Source organism: Nicotiana sylvestris, chromosome 3 (assembly GCF_000393655.2).
Source record: "Nicotiana sylvestris chromosome 3, ASM39365v2, whole genome shotgun sequence".
In the NCBI taxonomy this organism is placed as follows: Eukaryota; Viridiplantae; Streptophyta; class Magnoliopsida; order Solanales; family Solanaceae; genus Nicotiana; species Nicotiana sylvestris.
The window spans coordinates 62730763-62749515 of NC_091059.1; the positions used below are offsets into that span (position 1 = coordinate 62730763).

Below are 18753 nucleotides of genomic sequence, written 5' to 3' on the forward strand. Positions count from 1 at the left end.
CGCCAGCGCCCGCCGCAGGCAGATGCTAACAGCGCCGCGCGCGCAGACAATGCCGCGTGCACCGACCGTGATGCCAAAGACGCTGCTGGTAACAGACCTGTTTCTGCATTGTAGAAAACTAAGTCTTTTTCATTGTAAATATAGAGTAGTTTTATTTCATGTACTTCCATTATGTTTCTCTAGCTTAGTCAAGTCTAGTCTTGTAGCTTTGATTTATTTTTTTTAAACATTATTAGGGGGATCAAGCAATCAAAACTTTCTAGCAAGCAAACAATTCTCTATATTGTTGTCTCTCCCCCTCGACACCGCGTTGCCTTTCTGTAATAGCTTTCATCAATGCAATCAAGCTTTCTTTCATTCTCAATTCTCATTTTTGTTCTCTCAATTGCTCTTGACATTGGTTTTTCCGTACGGTACTGACAATCTCGTCTAGCGTACGGAGAGTACCTCAGTTGGCGAACAGTAACTACACTGACATCAATTGCTTAGCCTTACGTCGCCCTTTCAAGGAATCTCAGGAAGGCGCCACGTAACACCTACTATGTAACTACAGAATTTTACTGGTTTAATTTCATCTTGGAAACTATACTCATACAAATATTTTCCTTTTCTGTCTGATCTTTATGACTTCATTGGGGGGGGGGGGGTTGCAAATACCAGAATCCTCGAACACGTTTAATTTCTAGTGAAAAGCATTCTTTCTTCGCATTTTTAAAAATCTTTTAAGAGAGTTCATTCTTCTGAATCTAATGAAGTCAGAATATCTTTTCCTTTGAGGCTACCCTATTGACAGCTCAAGTCAACTCCTCCTTCAACGAATTATTAGTATTAAAATTAGCAGAAATACCATAAAAAAACACAAAAGACAAACCAATGAAGTAGTTGATGAGAGAGCACTCCTTTTCTCGGAAAGAACGCTTTAAATTGACTAAATATTCCCACACACTACGTGGGAAATGTCTATATAATGTCCAATTACTTCCCAATAGAAAGTTGAAAGTACAACACAAGTACTGAAGTAGGTGAATTCGCCGTAATCATGCCAAGTGTACCACAACAGCAGCAGAAAAGTACAAGCATGGAGGAGGTAAAGAAGGGAGCATGGTCTCCTGAGGAAGACCAAAAATTGAAATCTTATATCATGAGATATGGCATTTGGAATTGGAGTCGCATGCCCAAATTTGCAGGTTCTACCCACTAGTAAAAGCATTTGTATGATTATTTCAACTGATCATTTCTATATATTTTCTCCGTTTCAATTTACGTGAACTTATTTTCTTTTTAATCTGTGCTAAAAAAAATGACCAATTTCCTTTGAAAATAATTTACCTTTATGCAATGATTTATAGCCACAAAAAATATACGTGTTTCATTTTATACCATAAATTCAAAAGTCTTTTTTCTTTTCTTAAATTTTGTGCCAGTCAAATAGGTTCACATAAATTGAAGCAGAAGCAGTATATCATATGTTACGATAATTCATTCTTCGAATTTTATCTACATGCATTAAGAAACTTGTAAACAATTTCTTGTCTAAGTTCACTAATTTGTTGTGCTTAATTAGTCTCCTGAAATTGGGTTGTACGACGTTACAGGACTATCAAGAACGGGGAAAAGTTGCAGACTTAGATGGATAAATTATCTCAACCCTGATGTTAAGAAAGGACCCTTTACCATGGAAGAAAGAGAAACAGTCATCAAAATGTATCAGGAACTTGGAAGTAGGTAAGAAGTCCTACCTTACGTTAACTGCGTGTATTAATAATTTTTTTAGTATCTATTAATTTAAAACACTTGATAGCAAATTATCTTATGTTTTAAAAAAATTATGTGTACTATTTCTAATTAGCGAATTTCCTTGTGTTAATATAGATGGTCAGCTATTGCTGCAAAATTGCCAGGAAGAACTGACAACGACGTTAAAAACTTCTTCTACACACATTTAAAGAAGCATATGGGTATGCAAAAAGATGCCCTATTGAAGTCTAACGTAAGGCGGAAAAGGGTGGAGAAAACCAAAAAAGCTCAAGAAAGACCCGTATTATTCGTGGCTATTAATAATCTAACGATAGGAACATCCAGCAACGACAGTTTGATATCACCTGATATTTCTTCATCTGGCAGCAGCAGCAGCAGCATTAATACGTTCGGGAAAAACCAAAAGATGAACATTGACATGGAAAACACGGTTATCTTGGAGAGCAATCCTGAAACTCATCAGTCTGATCACAGTTTGAGCATTGAGTCATTGGATCTGTACGATACGAGTTCATTCTGGTTTCATCTACTTAATGATGCCCACCGTCTTATTTTATGAAGGATTAACATAACTAATTAGAATCTACATGTGCGACCTCCAGAGACAGATCCAAAATTTGTTCTTTATGGGTTCAAGTTCACCACTCTATCGCGGCCTATTGTTTTAGTGGATTCAAAATCTATTATATTTATTGAATTTATATCCTAGTGTTACTGGATTCAGATGAACTCATAAATATTAATACTATATCTCCCCTAGTTGCTTCGTAGTATATATTGTTTAACCAAAAATGTGATTCTTTGGTCAAAGCTAAAGACAAATAGAAATTCGGGCTACTGATAATCAGGAGACGAAAAAGAAATAATAGACTTTTTGAGAATGACAAATAAACAGTAAATATGTTTGTACTCAAATGTAATGTTTATGATATCCTCTCTCCTTACAAATGACGAGACCTCCTCTTTTTATAGTTGATTCTAAGTAAAGGAGTAATACCTTAGTCTTAATGAGACAATTATGAGCAATAAATGACATTAAATAAGACGTTACACAATCATTCCTATTTAATACCAATTCTCTAACGTATTGGGTATTTAATATTGAATTTGGACTCCTTTTCGTCATCATATCCATGTCTTCAATGCCTTCTGATCTCTTGGCTTTAAATGACCTAAATAGGTACGAAGCTTGTATTATTCGAATTGCCTCTCGTGCCTATTTAGCTTTTCTTTCCCCGTATCTGTTGTCACTCGTGCCTCTTAACTGATCATCATGTTTTGACCATTCCTCGTGTCATGCCACGTCACCTTCAATGTAAATTCAGTTTTTTCCCAATACAGATAGTCCCCCCACTTTCCATTTATTTATCAATTAAATATATGGGAAGTGGATCTTCATAAAAAGGGAATTTTTGCCGTAATTAATTCTATGACAGTACTGACGCTTCAATTGTCCCTTCTAATTAATGATTTGCATATGTGTCACCTTCTGATTGGTTCTGCAATTCTGCACCCTTTTTTCAAGGCTTCTTTATTCCCACTAGTCGAAGTGATAGTTGCCTTTATTATAGGCTTTCCGTCATTACACTTCTAAGTTTGACGGTTGTCATTATAAACATATTTAACCCTCTTTCTTTTGTCTTCTTCTTCATAGACCTTCAACAAGCAATTTATTATTCACTTTTGCCTTTTCTCCCCTTTAGTTCGTCCTTCTTCAACAATGTCATCTCCAAATCCTAACCCTAGAAAAGTTCCAATTCTAGATCACTTCTCCAATGCCCCCGTAAGACATAGGAGAGGCAGAGGAGGTAGGCTTCGGAGCTTGAGCCTAGGATCCACTCGTGGTGATTCATCTGGTTCTACTTCTTCTTTTTCTGGTATTAGGAGTTCTATCCCAAAGACCCCTTCTTCTAAAGGTAAAGAACTTTCTGAACCTACTCAGGAACCTTTAGTTGAAGAAATCGTACCCAATGATTTATCTTTTGGGAATGATAGAAGATCTCTCCAAGAACAAGTTAAAAATTTAGAAAACGTTGACACCTATCTTTCTTTAATAACTGAACTTGTGATTCCTACTGTTAGGAAAGATTTTAATTGGAGAGATAATCTTCGTATGATGATTCCTGCCCCAAACCAGAGAATTTCTTCTTTCAGAATTAGATTCTATTTCGTTTATACTTATCCCTTTACTTTGGGATTTAAAACTGCCATTGACCCAGTTATACTTGAATTTTGCCGCTTTTTCAAAATTTGCTTTGCACAAGTAGGTCCTCTTGTTTGGAGAGTTGTGGCTTGCTTAAGGTATTTGTCTACCAAAGCCAATGTTAATTTTACCTTTTCCCATCTTATTTACCTATACCACCCCAAATTATTCCGCCATGGAGTTTTTACCTTGACTGCAAGAAGCAAGAAGGTTTTGGTAAACCCCGAAGATGACAAGGATCGAGGGTGGTATTGTCGTTAAGTTATTGTACGTACGGTGGATTTGTTGGGTGAAACAAACATTCCCTTCCCTGAGAAGTGGAATTTTGCATGTAAGTTTTTCTTTTTCTTACCGTATCTACTTTTTAAGAATTTTGATTTCTTTTCTAATCTCGTCTTTTTTTGGCTTTTGTAGCAACCATGGGAGATGTGGAACACGTTCCTAACTTCTGTGGTTGGGTAGATTCAATTTTGAAGATTGACATATGGAGGCGAGAACTTGGAAATCAATTTCTCTTTTGAATGGTTGGAAAGTGAAGTCCCATGGTATGTATTTCCTTATGCTTTGCCATATATTAAATTATTTCTTATTTTAATTCTTTATTCCTCTTTTTATCAGGATTTGGTATTAGGGGTATGACAGCCGAGGTAGCCGTTGCCATTCGAGCATCTTCAACCGCTTCACTTGATTTGGAAAAGACTCGGGCCACGCTACCAAAAAGAAAAGTTGTAGAAGAAAGTTCTGAGAATGAGGAAGAAGAGAATACCTCTTTGATAGCTAGGTCAAGAGCCAGGATATGCGTCATTGATGGAGATGAAGATGCTCATGCTCGAGCCTCTATCTCCGAGCCTGTTCAAATCCTTTCTGATGAGGATACCACTCCAAGAGGCTCTAATGAATCAATTCGATGTCTCTTTGTTAGTGGTTTTGAGAGTGGAAAGTTTGGACCAGTTCTTGATGAAACTCCCCTCTCTTCTTCTATTCCTTCTATTCCTTTGACAACCACAAGTATTTCTTTGCCTATTTTATCGACTCTTGTTTCTTTACCTGTTTTGGTTCCCATATCTGCTCCTACTGTCCCTGCTTTGACTCCCACAGCTCCCATTGTTTTTACCTCTTCTACTACTCCTCCTTTCATTGTTCCCCCTCCCTCTGTTCAGCATACAGAGGCGGGTTCTAGCAGCAGAGGCATGACTATGAGAAGTGTTACTCTTGAAGTTCCTGCCAATCATAGCCTTTTGAGAAAGACTGGTGGAGCTGATGTTTGGCTCGAGCCTCTAATCGGAGATATTGAGAAGAAGAAGATGGAGAGCCACAGTTGCTTGACTCTAATGAATGACATAGTTCATTCTACCTTGAAGGTACTTCTCTTTTAACTTACAAGTTTTTTTATATCTCTCTATATTCTCACATTTGATGCCTTTCCCTTATAGGCTAATCTTATTGGTACTAAGTTAATGGACCCTTATCTCCACTCTAGAGAAGAAGGATCGAGAGTCTGCGAAGGCTATCTCTGAGGTTAGGAGAATAGCTGAGGAAACCCAGCTTGAGGCAGCAAACTGGAAGGAGCAGTTTGAGAATGCTCAGGGGACCATAGAGGAGTTGCAAGAAAGTAGAAATCACCTGGAGCAGCAAAAGCGTGGTTTGACTTCTGAGCTAGCAATTGCCAAGGCTTCTTCAAGCCAATTTGAAAAAGATAAGGAGCTTTTAGAGTACTCATTTTCAGAACAATTATCAAAGGCCAGTGAAAAAATCAGAGAGCTTAAGGCACTTGTGGAGAAGAAAGAAGAATATGCAGGGGAGTTAGTGCAAAGCTTGACTCAAGCTCAGGCTGACTTAAGGATCTCCTCTGACGAGATACGTGCTTTGAAGAGTTCTCAAGCCTCCCTTGAAGCTTCCCTTGATTCCCACTTAGCTGAACACCAGATATTGAAGAATGATCTTGCTATGTGGGAAAGGGAGTATGGACTGCTTGAGTAGAACTTCAACATAGAGGTAAGTTGGGCTTTTCTAAAATCTCGCCATGATGCTTTGATGGAAGCTACTCAAGAAAACTTTGATTTACAATCTGAATTAGCCAAAGTCTTAGACACTATTGAAAAAAGCCAACAACCAGTTGATACTCCTTCTCCTGCACTTGGAACTCCTGGGGCAGAAGAGCTTTTAAATGAAGAAGTGGTTGTTGCGGCAATTGGAGTTGCAATTCCGGCTCCCAAGGGTGAAACTTCTATGACACAGTCCATAGAAGCTGAAGCTCCCGTGACTCTTGCTTCCCTTGGTGATTTTAACACTCCAGGCCCAGTTGAAACCTCTCCTATTGCTGCTCCCTCAGAAGTTGTTACCGTGCCTGTGACTGCCCCTGAAAATGAGATTGCAACTTCTGATGTTCCAACCCCTTCAGTGACTAGTTGAATGTATTTCAAACTTTACTGTTTTTTTTATTAATCCGTGGTGTTATCCCTTAGCAACTTTAAGGGATATTTTGATGAAGTCCCCAGTTATCATAATGGGGCATTTGTAAAAAATAAATATTTTGCTGACTAAGTTTGTACTTAGTCTTTTATATTAAGAAGTTTTGTTAGTACTTCAATGTGTTCTATTCTTGCCTTTTCCTTACTTATTTAGGACTTATAGAATAGTTTAGCATTTTTATCCTTTGAAAATGCTTTATGATTCTTCTCATGACTTATTAACATGAGGCTTATAAAAGAGGGCCCTTTTATTTTATCGACACTTAATGAAGAAGACGTCTCAACTTCATAATGGTGTTATAATACGATGAAAGAAATAGGAATACACATGTTTTGTATGAAACAACTTTGACAAGTTTTTATTCATGAACTTTAACAAGTTTTTTGACTATTACATGTATTAAAATACATCTATAATTTGCTCGTAACTGTTTTTCTTGTAACAAATTTTTACATAATATAAAATAAACAAGGTTTTTCTTCATAACCTGTTTCAGTACATAGTCATGACCCTATCTTTATATGAAGAGTTTGAGAGGTGACTTCATTTATGAGTTTGAGAGATGACTCTGTTGTTCTCATGGGAAAAACATTATGATGAATGTCTTGTGTTTGTTGAACACGATGATGAATGCTGAAGACTTCGTAACTTTTTCTCAACACTTGCCTCTTTGTGGCCGACTTTTGTTCGATATTCGTATCTGTTTTTCTACACATATCTGTGTATAATATGTAGTCCCCCAAGTGTTTGAGCGGTGAAGTATGAAGCCTCGAGCACTTGTTTATTTCTTTCAATTTGGTCCTTTTCCTAAAACAGAAAAATATACGGGACACGGAGGTGCGATTATAGATGAAGACCGCCTAATCGTGTGTATTTCCATAAAATTAATTGTAACCCTAGGTTGGGAATTTTAGAATACTCCATTTTGCCTTGCAGGTCGTGGCTCATCATTTGGCACGAGTTAGGATTTTTGCCTAGCATCTAAAATCGTTAGTAAAACTTTAATAATTCAAAAGAAAAATTTTAACATGGCGATACCTGACCGTGGGTACTTTCTCAGAAGTAATATCTCTTTAAATGGACGGCATTCCAATGCGAGGGTAAAACTTTGCCGTGCATTGTCTCCAACTCGTATGCTCCTTTACCCGCAATGTCACGAACTCTCTATGGTTCTTCCCATGTTGGACTTAGCTTTCCTGAATTAGCAGCCTTTGCAGATTGGAACACCTTTTTAAGCACAAAGTCTCCAATTTTGAAAAATCTGAGGCGTGCTTTCCTATTGTAATATCGTTCAATTACTTGTTTTTGTGCTGCCATTCTTATCAATGCAGCTTCTCTTCTTCCTTCAAGCAAATCAAGGTTGACCCGCATCTCTTCATCATTAGATTCCTCCGTTGCTTGAACGTACCGTGTGCTCGGTTCACCAATTTCAACTGGAATTAAGGCTTCCGCACCATAAACCATTGAAAATGGTGTTTCTCCAGTGCTTGTTTTTGTCGTTGTACGATAAGCCCATAGTACTCCAGGTAATATCTCAAGCCAATTACCTTTTGAATCATATAACCTCTTCTTCAAGTTGTTGATAATGACTTTGTTTGTGGATTCCGCTTGTCCATTACCCAGTGGATGGTATGGCGTAGATGTTATCCTTTTAATCTGCCAACTTTGAAGAAATTCTATGATTTGAGCTCCTATGAATTGTGGTCCATTGTTACACACGATCTCCTTTGGTGCTCCAAAGCGGCATATTATATTTCGCCATATAAAGTCTTTAACTTCCTTCTCTCGTACCTGTTTAAATTCTCCTGCTTCTACCCATTTAGTGAAATAATCTGTGAGTACAAGTAGAAACTTTACCTGACCCTTTGCTTGTGGTAGTGGACCTACGATATCCATTCCCCATTTCATAAAGGGCCACGGGGCTATAACAAGGTGTAGTAACTCAGCTGGTCTGTGCATATTATTGTCGTATATTTGACATTTTTCACATTTGGACACGAAGTTGTTTGCCTCTTCTTCCATCTTAGGCTAATAATATCCTGCTCGAATCAATGTTCTTACCAGTGACCTTCCCCCTGCGTGATTTCCACAATGTCCTTCGTGCACTTCCTTCATCACATATTCTGTTTGAGAGGGTCCGAGACACTTTGCTAGTGGTCCACCGAACATCTTTCGATAAAGATTTCCTTGATATAAACAATATCGAGCGGCTTTTTTGCGAAGCGCGTGAGCCTTCCCTTTGTCATTAGGCACGGTTCCGTGCTGTAAAAAAGCAATAATTCCGTTTGTCCAATACCATGTTAAATGATTAAAATTTACCTCATTCTTATCAGGTTCGAGAACGAAATGAAATAAATGTATGACTGAAGCATTTGCGTCATTTGCTACATCAGCTGCAGATGCGAGATTAGCTAAAACATCTGCCTCCACATTTTCATCTCTTGGGATCTGCATTACCTTCCAAGTTTGGAATTGCTTTATTAGTTCCCGTACCTTTTCGAGATATTCTTGCATTCGTGTTTCCCTGGCTGTATAAGTCCCCAGCATCTGATTTACCACGAGTTGAGAATCACTCTTGATTATAATTTGTGTTATGCCGAGTTCTCTTGCCAATTCTAAACCTGCAATTACAGCCTCGTACTCTGCTTCATTGTTAGTTATAGAATGACATTTTATAGTTTGCCTAATAGTTTCACCTGTAGGTGGTATGAGAACTATACCCAGACCTGCTCCTTTTACATTAGATGAACCATCAGTGAATAAAATCCAAGTCCACGGGTTTGCACCATTAAAAACTTGTAATTCTTTTTCTGCTTCTAAATGCATCCTCTGGCTAAAATCAACTACGAAATCGGCTAATACTTGAGATTTTATAGCAGTCCTAGGTTGATAAATGATTTCGTATTCACTTAATTCTATAGCCCATTTTTCTAACCTCCCTGACAATTCATGTTTATACAAAATGTTTCGAAGCGGAAAAGCAGTAACTACAACAATGGGATGGCATTGAAAATAAGGTCTTAATTTTCTAGATGTCATGATCAAAGCTAATGCTAATTTTTCTAGCTGTGGGTATCGTGTTTCAGCATCTAGTAAGGACTTACTTACATAATAAATAGGAGATTGTTTATCTTGGTCCTCACGGACTAAAACAGCACTTACCGCAACTTCAGACACAGCCAGATAGATGAGAAGCTTTTCTCCCACCTTTGGTTTTGCCAATAATGGTGGTTTTGACAAATAAGATTTCAAATTTCTAAGGGCTTGTTGATAATCTTCGTTCCATTCAAAATGATCTTGCTTTTTGAGTGCAGAGAAAAACTTAAAACACTTTTCTGAAGATTTGAAAATAAATCTCCCCAAAGCTGCAATTCTTCCAGTTAATCTTTGAACTTCCTTTTTATTAGTAAGGATATCAGGGATTTCTTCTATTGCTTTGATCTGAGAAGGATTTACCTCAATACCATGGTTAGAAACAAGAAAACCCAAAAACTTACCTGATGCAACTCCAAATGCACATTTTTCTGGGTTGAGTTTCATATTAAATTTTCGCAAAATTTCAAATGTAACAGATAGAAGAGAAATATGATCATGAGAATGCTGGGTTTTGACGAGCATATCGTCTATATATTCCTCCATTGTCTTTATGTTCTTGGAATATTTTGGTGACCAACCTTTGATAGGTTGCCCCAGCATTTTTGAGACCAAAGGACATTACTTTATAACAGTAAGTCCCCCTGTCTGTGATGAAAGAAGTTTTTTCTTCATCACTAGGGTCCATTTTAATTTGGTTGTACCCTGAATATGCATCTAAAAAACTTAAAAGTTCATGTCCTGCAGTTGCATCAATTAATTGATCTATATGTGGTAAAGGAAAAGAATCTTTTGGACAAGCTTTATTAAGATCTGTATAATCTACACAGACTCGCCACTTACCATTTTTCTTAGGTACAACAACTGTGTTGGCTAACCAATTAGGGTACTTTACCTCGCGGATTGACCCAATTTTTAATAGCTTTTGGACCTCATCTTGAATCACCTGGTTTTTGAAAGCCCCTTGCTTTCTTTTCTTTTGCTTTATTGGTGTAAAGGATGGGTCTTCGTTTAATTTGTGAGTCATCACATCCGGTGGTATCCCTGTCATGTCAGCATGGGACCAAGCAAAACAGTCCACGTTAGATTTTAGAAATTCAATTAACATACCTCGCATGTTTGAGTTTAAATTAGCTCTAACATAAACTTTCCGTTCAGGCCACTGCTCAAATAATATCACAACCTCGAGTTCTTCGATGGTTGTTTTGATATTTTCATTCTCCTCAGGTTCTTGAATTGTATCAGGTCTCGAGTCTAAATCTGTTTTCTCTTGCTCAATTGAGGTTTGATTGCTGACACCTTCAACTGTTTCCTGTAATTGCTATTTTTCTTTGTTTACGGTGCTCATATCTGTTACAACGTTGATACTCCTGGCTGTATGCTGATCCCCTCGAATTTGACAAATCCCCCACGGTGATGGAAATTTAAGAACTTGATGTAGAGTTGATGGAACAGCATCCACATCATGGATCCAAGGCCTCCCCATGCTCATATTGTAGGCCATTTCCATATCAACTACCTGAAATTTAGTTTCTTTAACAATACCTGCAGCAAAAGCTGTTAGAACTACCTCTCCTTTTGTTACCACACTTAAATTATCGAAGCCTGACAAGGTATGCGCCTTGGGTATCATGTTGTCTTCAGCTTGCATTTCACGTAATACCCTTAGTAGTATAATATTTACGGAACTCCCTGGATCAATCAAAACTCGTTTTACATTAGTATCATGTACAAGTAAAGATATTACCAGTGCGTCATTATGTGGGGTTATCACTCCTTCGGTATCTGCATCAACGAATGAAATACTTTCCTTTTCTAAAACCTGCCGTACCCGTTTCCCGTGTGTAATTGTTACTTTAGAAACCTTGTTGGAAGCTATATAGGTTATGCCGTGTATATCTTCTCCCCCACTTATCACATTCACTGTTCTCTTGGGTGAAGGAGTCTTTGGAGGCTCTTGCCTATTTTTCATATAGGCTTGTTTACCTTTTTCACTAAATAACTCAGTGAGGTACCCTAGCTTCAATAGATGATCCACTTCACTCTGCAAAAATCTACATTCTGAAGTTTTATGCCCGTGATCATTGTGGAATTCGCACCAATGATCTGGATTGCGTCTATTTGGATTTGACCGCATCTCTTTTGGCCATCATACCTTATCTCCCATGCTTCTCAAAACAGCCACGAGCTCGGAGGTAGTGACATTAAAGTTATATCCGCCGAACCTTGCCTTTAAACTTCTGTCATCATCTCGTGACTCTTGTCTGTTTCGATCATTTCTGAATCTTGATGAAGAACCAGATTCCCTGTTTCTCGATTTTTGATCATATTGCTGGCTATCTTGTTTTGACCGTGAGTATTTTCCTGCAGGTCCCATATATGGATCGTACCTGTTTTTACCTGATCTTTTTCGGTTTCTGATCTTCTGGAACCGCCCCTTTCTTCATGATGAAACTTAGGTACGGTATCTTCTTCAATTCGCAGCTTCGTACTGTACCTGTTGTAAACATCATTCCACGTGGTTGCAGGGAATTCACGAAGGCTTTCTTTGAGTCTTCTCATGGCTTCAGAACTTTTGTCATTTAAATTACTTGCGAAAGCTATTGCAGCCCAGTTGTCAAGTACACGGGGTAGAGTCATTCTTTCACGCTGGAATCTATCAACAAAGTCTCTGAGCAACTCTGAATCCCCTTGTTTGATTTTGAAAATTTCTTCCATTCTTTTCTCAACCTTTTGAGCTCCCGAGTGTGCTTTAATAAAAGAATCTGCAAGCTCAGCAACAGAATTTATAGAATTTTCAGATAAAAGAGAATACCAGGTTAATGCACCCTTGGTGAGTGTTTCTCCAAATTTTTTGACCAGTACTGATTCGATTTCTTGTTTGGTCAAGTCGTTGCCTTTCACGCCTGTTGTAAATGTAGTCACGTGGTCACGTGGGTCTGTAGTACCATCATATTTCGGGATGTCAGGCATTTTGAACTTTTTCGGAATTGGAAGGGGAGCAGCACTTGGCTTCCAAGGTTGTTGTGAGTATCTGTCCATGTCTACTCCTTTTATTACAGGCGGAACTCCAGGGATTTGCTCAATACGCTCATTTTGTTCCTTAATCTGTTTCTGCAAGGTTAGAACTAAATTTTGCAAATAGAAATTATTTGAATTACCTGGTCCCCCTTCCTGTGGTTCACTGGTGGTTCCTCCATTTCCAGAATTAACAAGACCAGAACGAGGATTCTCCAATGTATTATTATTAGGAGTTGGTGTGGGTGGTGCAGCAGGCAATCGACTAACTAGAGCCTGAAGAGCTTTGCCGACCTGTGCATCAATTAGCTTTTGTAAAGCTTCATTTGCACCTCCTTCAAAATGTTCAGATTGTTCTTGTTGATCAGCACGGGATTCAGGGGCAAGAATGCCTTCACGAGATTGACGTGGTGAATCTAGAGGGGAGGGAACCACGTCAATGTTCGGTAGGTCTCCTTGATTTTGATGGATTTGATTTTCATGGTTTCCCAATGTGTTATCACTGTTATTGTTGTTGTTGTTGTTTGACATGTTGATAAAGACGAATAAAACGTAGCTTCAAAGAAAAGATTATCAGTTTCCCGGTAACGGAACCAATTTGTTTAACCAAAAATGTGATTCTTTGGTCAAAGCTAAAGACAAATAGAAATTCGGGCTACTGATAATCAGGAGACGAAAAAGAAATAATAGACTTTTTGAGAATGACAAATAAGCAGTAAATAGGTTTGTACTCCAATGTAATGTTTATGATATCCTCTCTCATTACAAATGACGAGACCTCCTCTTTTTATAGTTGATTCTAAGTAAAGGAGTAATACCTTAGTCTTAATGAGACAGTTATGAGCAATAAATGACATTAAATAAGACGTTACACAATCATTCCTATAGTAACTCAGCTGGTCTGTGCATATTATTGTCGTATCTTTGACATTTTTCACATTTGGACACGAAGTTGTTTTCCTCTTCTTCCATCTTAGGCTAATAATATCCTGCTCGAATCAATGTTCTTACCAGTGACCTTCCCCCTGCGTGATTTCCACAATGTCCTTCGTGCACTTCCTTCATCACTTATTCTGTTTGAGAGGGTCCGAGACACTTTGCTTGTGGTCCACCGAACATCTTTCGATAAAGATTTCCTTGATATAAACAATATCGAGCGGCTTTTTTGCGAAGCGCGTGAGCCTTCCCTTTGTCATTAGGCATGGTTCCGTGCTGTAAAAAAGCAATAATTCCGTTTGTCCAATACCATGTTAAATGATTAAAATTTACCTCATTCTTATCAGGTTCGAGAACGAAATGAAATAAATGTATGACTGAAGCATTTGCGTCATTTGCTACATCAGCTGCAGATGCAAGATTAGCTAAAACATCTGCCTCCAAATTTTCATCTCTTGGGATCTGCATTACCTTCCAAGTTTGGAATTGCTTTATTAGTTCCCGTACCTTTTCGAGATATTCTTGCATTCGAGTTTCCCTGGCTGTATAAGTCCCCAGCATCTGATTGACCACGAGTTGAGAATCACTCTTGATTATAATTTGTGTTATGCCGAGTTCTCTTGCCAATTCTAAACCTGCAATTACAGCCTCATACTCTGCTTCATTGTTAGTTATAGAATGACATTTTATAGTTTGCCTAATAGTTTCACCTGTAGGTGGTATGAGAACTATACCCAGACCTGCTCCTTTTACATTAGATGAACCATCAGTGAATAAAATCCAAGTCCACGGGTTTGCACCATTAAAAACTTGTAATTCTTTTTCTGCTTCTAAATGCATCCCCTGGCTAAAATCAACTACGAAATCGGCTAATACTTGAGATTTTATAGCAGTCCTAGGTTGATAAATGATTTCGTATTCACTTAATTCTATAGCCCATTTTTCTAACCTCCCTGACAATTCATGTTTATGCAAAATGTTTCGAAGCGGAAAAGCAGTAACTACAACAATGTGATGTCATTGAAAATAAGGTCTTAATTTTCTAGATGTCATGATCAAAGCTAATGCTAATTTTTCTAGCTGTGGGTATCGTGATTCAGCATCTAGTAAGGACTTACTTACATAATAAATAGGAGATTGTTTATCTTGGTCCTCACGGACTAAAACAGCACTTACCGCAACTTCAGACACAACCAGATAGATGAGAAGCTTTTCTCCCACCTTTGGTTTTGCCAATAATGGTGGTTTTGACAAATAAGCTTTCAAATTTCTAAGGGCTTGTTGATAATCTTCGTTCCATTCAAAATGATCTTGCTTTTTGAGTGCAGAGAAAAACTTAAAACACTTTTCTGAAGATTTGAAAATAAATCTCCCCAAAGCTGCAATTCTTCCAGTTAATCTTTGAACTTCCTTTTTATTAGTAAGGATATCAGAGATTTCTTCTATTGCTTTGATCTGAGAAGGATTTACCTCAATACCATGGTTAGAAACAAGAAAACCCAAAAACTTACCTGATGCAACTCCAAATGCACATTTTTCTGGGTTGAGTTTCATATTAAATTTTCGCAAAATTTCAAATGTAACAGATAGAAGAGAAATATGATCATGAGAATGCTGGGTTTTGACGAGCATATCGTCTATATATCCCTCCATTGTCTTTATGTTCTTGGAATATTTTGGTGACCAACCTTTGATATGTTGCCCCAGCATTTTTGAGACCAAAGGGCATTACTTTATAACAGTAAGTCCCCCTGTCTGTGATGAAAGAAGTTTTTTCTTCATCACTAGGGTCCATTTTAATTTGGTTGTACCCTGAATATGCATCTAAAAAACTTAAAAGTTCATGTCCTGCAGTTGCATCAATTAATTGATCTATATGTGGTAAAGGAAAAGAATCTTTTGGACAAGCTTTATTAAGATCTGTATAATCTACACAGACTCGCCACTTACCATTTTTCTTAGGTACAACAACTGTGTTGGCTAACCAATTAGGGTACTTTACCTCGCGGATTGACCCAATTTTTAATAGCTTTTGGACCTCATCTTGAATCACCTGGTTTTTGAAAGCCCCTTGCTTTCTTTTCTTTTGCTTTATTGGTGTAAAGGATGGGTCTTCGTTTAATTTGTGAGTCATCACATCCGGTGGTATCCCTGTCATGTCAGCATGGGACCAAGCAAAACAGTCCACGTTAGATTTTAGAAATTCAATTAACATACCTCGCATGTTTGAGTTTAAATTAGCTCTAACATAAACTTTCCGTTCAGGCCACTGCTCAAATAATATCACAACCTCGAAATCTTCGATGGTTGTTTTGATATTTTCATTCTCCTCAGGTTCTTGAATTGTATCAGGTCTCGAGTCTAAATCTGTTTTCTCTTGCTCAATTGAGGTTTGATTGCTGACACCTTCAACTGTTTCCTGTAATTGCTATTTTTCTTTGTTTACGGTGCTCATATCTGTTACAACGTTGATACTCCTGGCTGTATGCTGATCCCCTCGAATTTGACAAATCCCCCACGGTGATGGAAATTTAAGAACTTGATGTAGAGTTGATGGAACAGCATCCACATCATGGATCCAAGGCCTCCCCATGCTCATATTGTAGGCCATTTCCATATCAACTACCTGAAATTTAGTTTCTTTAACAATACCTGCAGCAAAAGCTGTTAGAACTACCTCTCCTTTTGTTACCACACTTAAATTATCGAAGCCTGACAAGGTATGCGCCTTGGGTATCATGTTGTCTTCAGCTTGCATTTCACGTAATACCCTTAGTAGTATAATATTTACGGAACTCCCTGGATCAATCAAAACTCGTTTTACATTAGTATCATGTACAAGTAAAGATATTACCAGTGCGTCATTATGTGGGGTTATCACTCCTTCGGTATCTGCATCAACGAATGAAATACTTTCATTTTCTAAAACCTGCCGTACCCGTTTCCCGTGTGTAATTGTTACTTTAGAAACCTTGTTGGAAGCTATATAGGTTATGCCGTGTATATCTTCTCCCCCACTTATCACATTCACTGTTCTCTTGGGTGAATGAGTCTTTGGAGGCTCTTGCCTATTTTTCATATAGGCTTGTTTACCTTTTTCACTAAATAACTCAGTGAGGTACCCTAGCTTCAATAGATGATCCACTTCACTCTGCAAGAATCTACATTCTGAAGTTTTATGCCCGTGATCATTGTGGAATTCGCACCAATGATCTGGATTGCGTCTATTTGGATTTGACCGCATCTCTTTTGGCCATCATACCTTATCTCCCATGCTTCTCAAAACAGCCACGAGCTCGGAGGTAGTGACATTAAAGTTATATCCGCCGAACCTTGCCTTTAAACTTCTGTCATCATCTCGTGACTCTTGTCTGTTTCGATCATTTCTGAATCTTGATGAAGAACCAGATTCCCTGTTTCTCGATTTTTGATCATATTGCTGGCTATCTTGTTTTGACCGTGAGTATTTTCCTGCAGGTCCCATATATGGATCGTACCTGTTTTTACCTGATCTTTTTCGGTTTCTGATCTTCTGGAACCGCCCCTTTCTTCATGATGAAACTTAGGTACGGTATCTTCTTCAATTCGCAGCTTCGTACTGTACCTGTTGTAAACATCATTCCACGTGGTTGCAGGGAATTCACGAAGGCTTTCTTTGAGTCTTCTCGTGGCTTCAGAACTTTTGTCATTTAAATTACTTGCGAAAGCTATTGCAGCCCAGTTGTCAAGTACACGGGGTAGAGTCATTCTTTCACGCTGGAATCTATCAACAAAGTCTCTGAGCAACTCTGAATCCCCTTGTTTGATTTTGAAAATTTCTTCCATTCTTTTCTCAACCTTTTGAGCTCCCGAGTGTGCTTTAATAAAAGAATCTGCAAGCTCAGCAACAGAATTTATAGAATTTTCAGATAAAAGAGAATACCAGGTTAATGCACCCTTGGTGAGTGTTTCTCCAAATTTTTTGACCAGTACTGATTCGATTTCTTGTTTGGTCAAGTCGTTGCCTTTCACGCCTGTTGTAAATGTAGTCACGTGGTCACGTGGGTCTGTAGTACCATCATATTTCGGGATGTCAGGCATTTTGAACTTTTTCGGAATTGGAAGGGGAGCAGCACTTGGCTTCCAAGGTTGTTGTGAGTATCTGTCCATGTCTACTCCTTTTATTACAGGCGGAACTCCAGGGATTTGCTCAATACGCTCATTTTGTTCCTTAATCTGTTTCTGCAAGGTTAGAACTAAATTTTGCAAATAGAAATTATTTGAATTACCTGGTCCCCCTTCCTGTGGTTCACTGGTGGTTCCTCCATTTCCAGAATTAACAAGACCAGAACGAGGATTCTCCAATGTATTATTATTAGGAGTTGGTGTGGGTGGTGCAGCAGGCAATCGACTAACTAGAGCCTGAAGAGCTTTGCCGACCTGTGCATCAATTAGCTTTTGTAAAGCTTCATTTGCACCTCCTTCAAAATGTTCAGATTGTTCTTGTTGATCAGCACGGGATTCAGGGGCAAGAATGACTTCACGAGATTGACGTGGTGAATCTAGAGGGGAGGGAACCACGTCAATGTTCGGTAGGTCTCCTTGATTTTGATGGATTTGATTTTCATGGTTTCCCAATGTGTTATCACTGTTATTGTTGTTGTTGTTGTTTGACATGTTGATAAAGACGAATAAAACGTAGCTTCAAAGAAAAGATTATCAGTTTCCCGGTAACGGAACCAATTTGTTTAACCAAAAATGTGATTCTTTGGTCAAAGCTAAAGACAAATAGAAATTCGGGCTACTGATAATCAGGAGACGAAAAAGAAATAATAGACTTTTTGAGAATGACAAATAAGCAGTAAATAGGTTTGTACTCCAATGTAATGTTTATGATATCCTCTCTCATTACAAATGACGAGACCTCCTCTTTTTATAGTTGATTCTAAGTAAAGGAGTAATACCTTAGTCTTAATGAGACAATTATGAGCAATAAATGACATTAAATAAGACGTTACACAATCATTCCTATTTAATACCATTTCTCTAACGTATTGGGTATTTAATATTGAATTTAGACTCCTTTCCGTCATCATATCCATGTCTTCAATGCCTTCTGATCTCTTGGCTTTAAATGACCTAAATAGGTACGAAGTTTGTATTATTCGAATTGCCTCTCGTGCCTATTTAGCTTTTCTTTCCCTGTATCTATTGTCACTCGTGCCTCTTAACTGATCATCATGTTTTGACCATTCCTCGTGTCATGCCACGTCACCTTCAATGTAAATTCAGTT

At 38.1% G+C, this 18753-nt stretch overlaps 1 protein-coding gene across 1 annotated transcript; it reads left to right on the forward strand.

Moving 5' to 3' along the window:
- The first annotated feature begins 1013 nt into the window (after positions 1–1013).
- Positions 1014–2523, forward strand: LOC104238310 (transcription factor MYB14-like). Its single transcript, XM_009792636.2, has 3 exons — positions 1014–1187; positions 1596–1725; positions 1873–2523. The coding sequence occupies exons 1-3, from the start codon at positions 1040–1042 to the stop codon at positions 2315–2317; spliced, it is 723 nt and encodes a 240-aa protein (XP_009790938.1). The 5' UTR covers positions 1014–1039; the 3' UTR covers positions 2318–2523.
- Positions 2524–18753: the final 16230 nt, after the last annotated feature.

Bases quoted from the DNA above. Each gene is read 5' to 3' on its own strand.
- LOC104238310 (XM_009792636.2), top strand. From the start codon at position 1,040: ATGCCAAGTGTACCACAACAGCAGCAGAAAAGTACAAGCATGGAGGAG. The intron at 1,188-1,595 runs GTTCTACCCACT...ACGACGTTACAG, and splicing joins TCGCATGCCCAAATTTGCAG to GACTATCAAGAACGGGGAAA. The intron at 1,726-1,872 runs GTAAGAAGTCCT...GTGTTAATATAG, and splicing joins TATCAGGAACTTGGAAGTAG to ATGGTCAGCTATTGCTGCAA.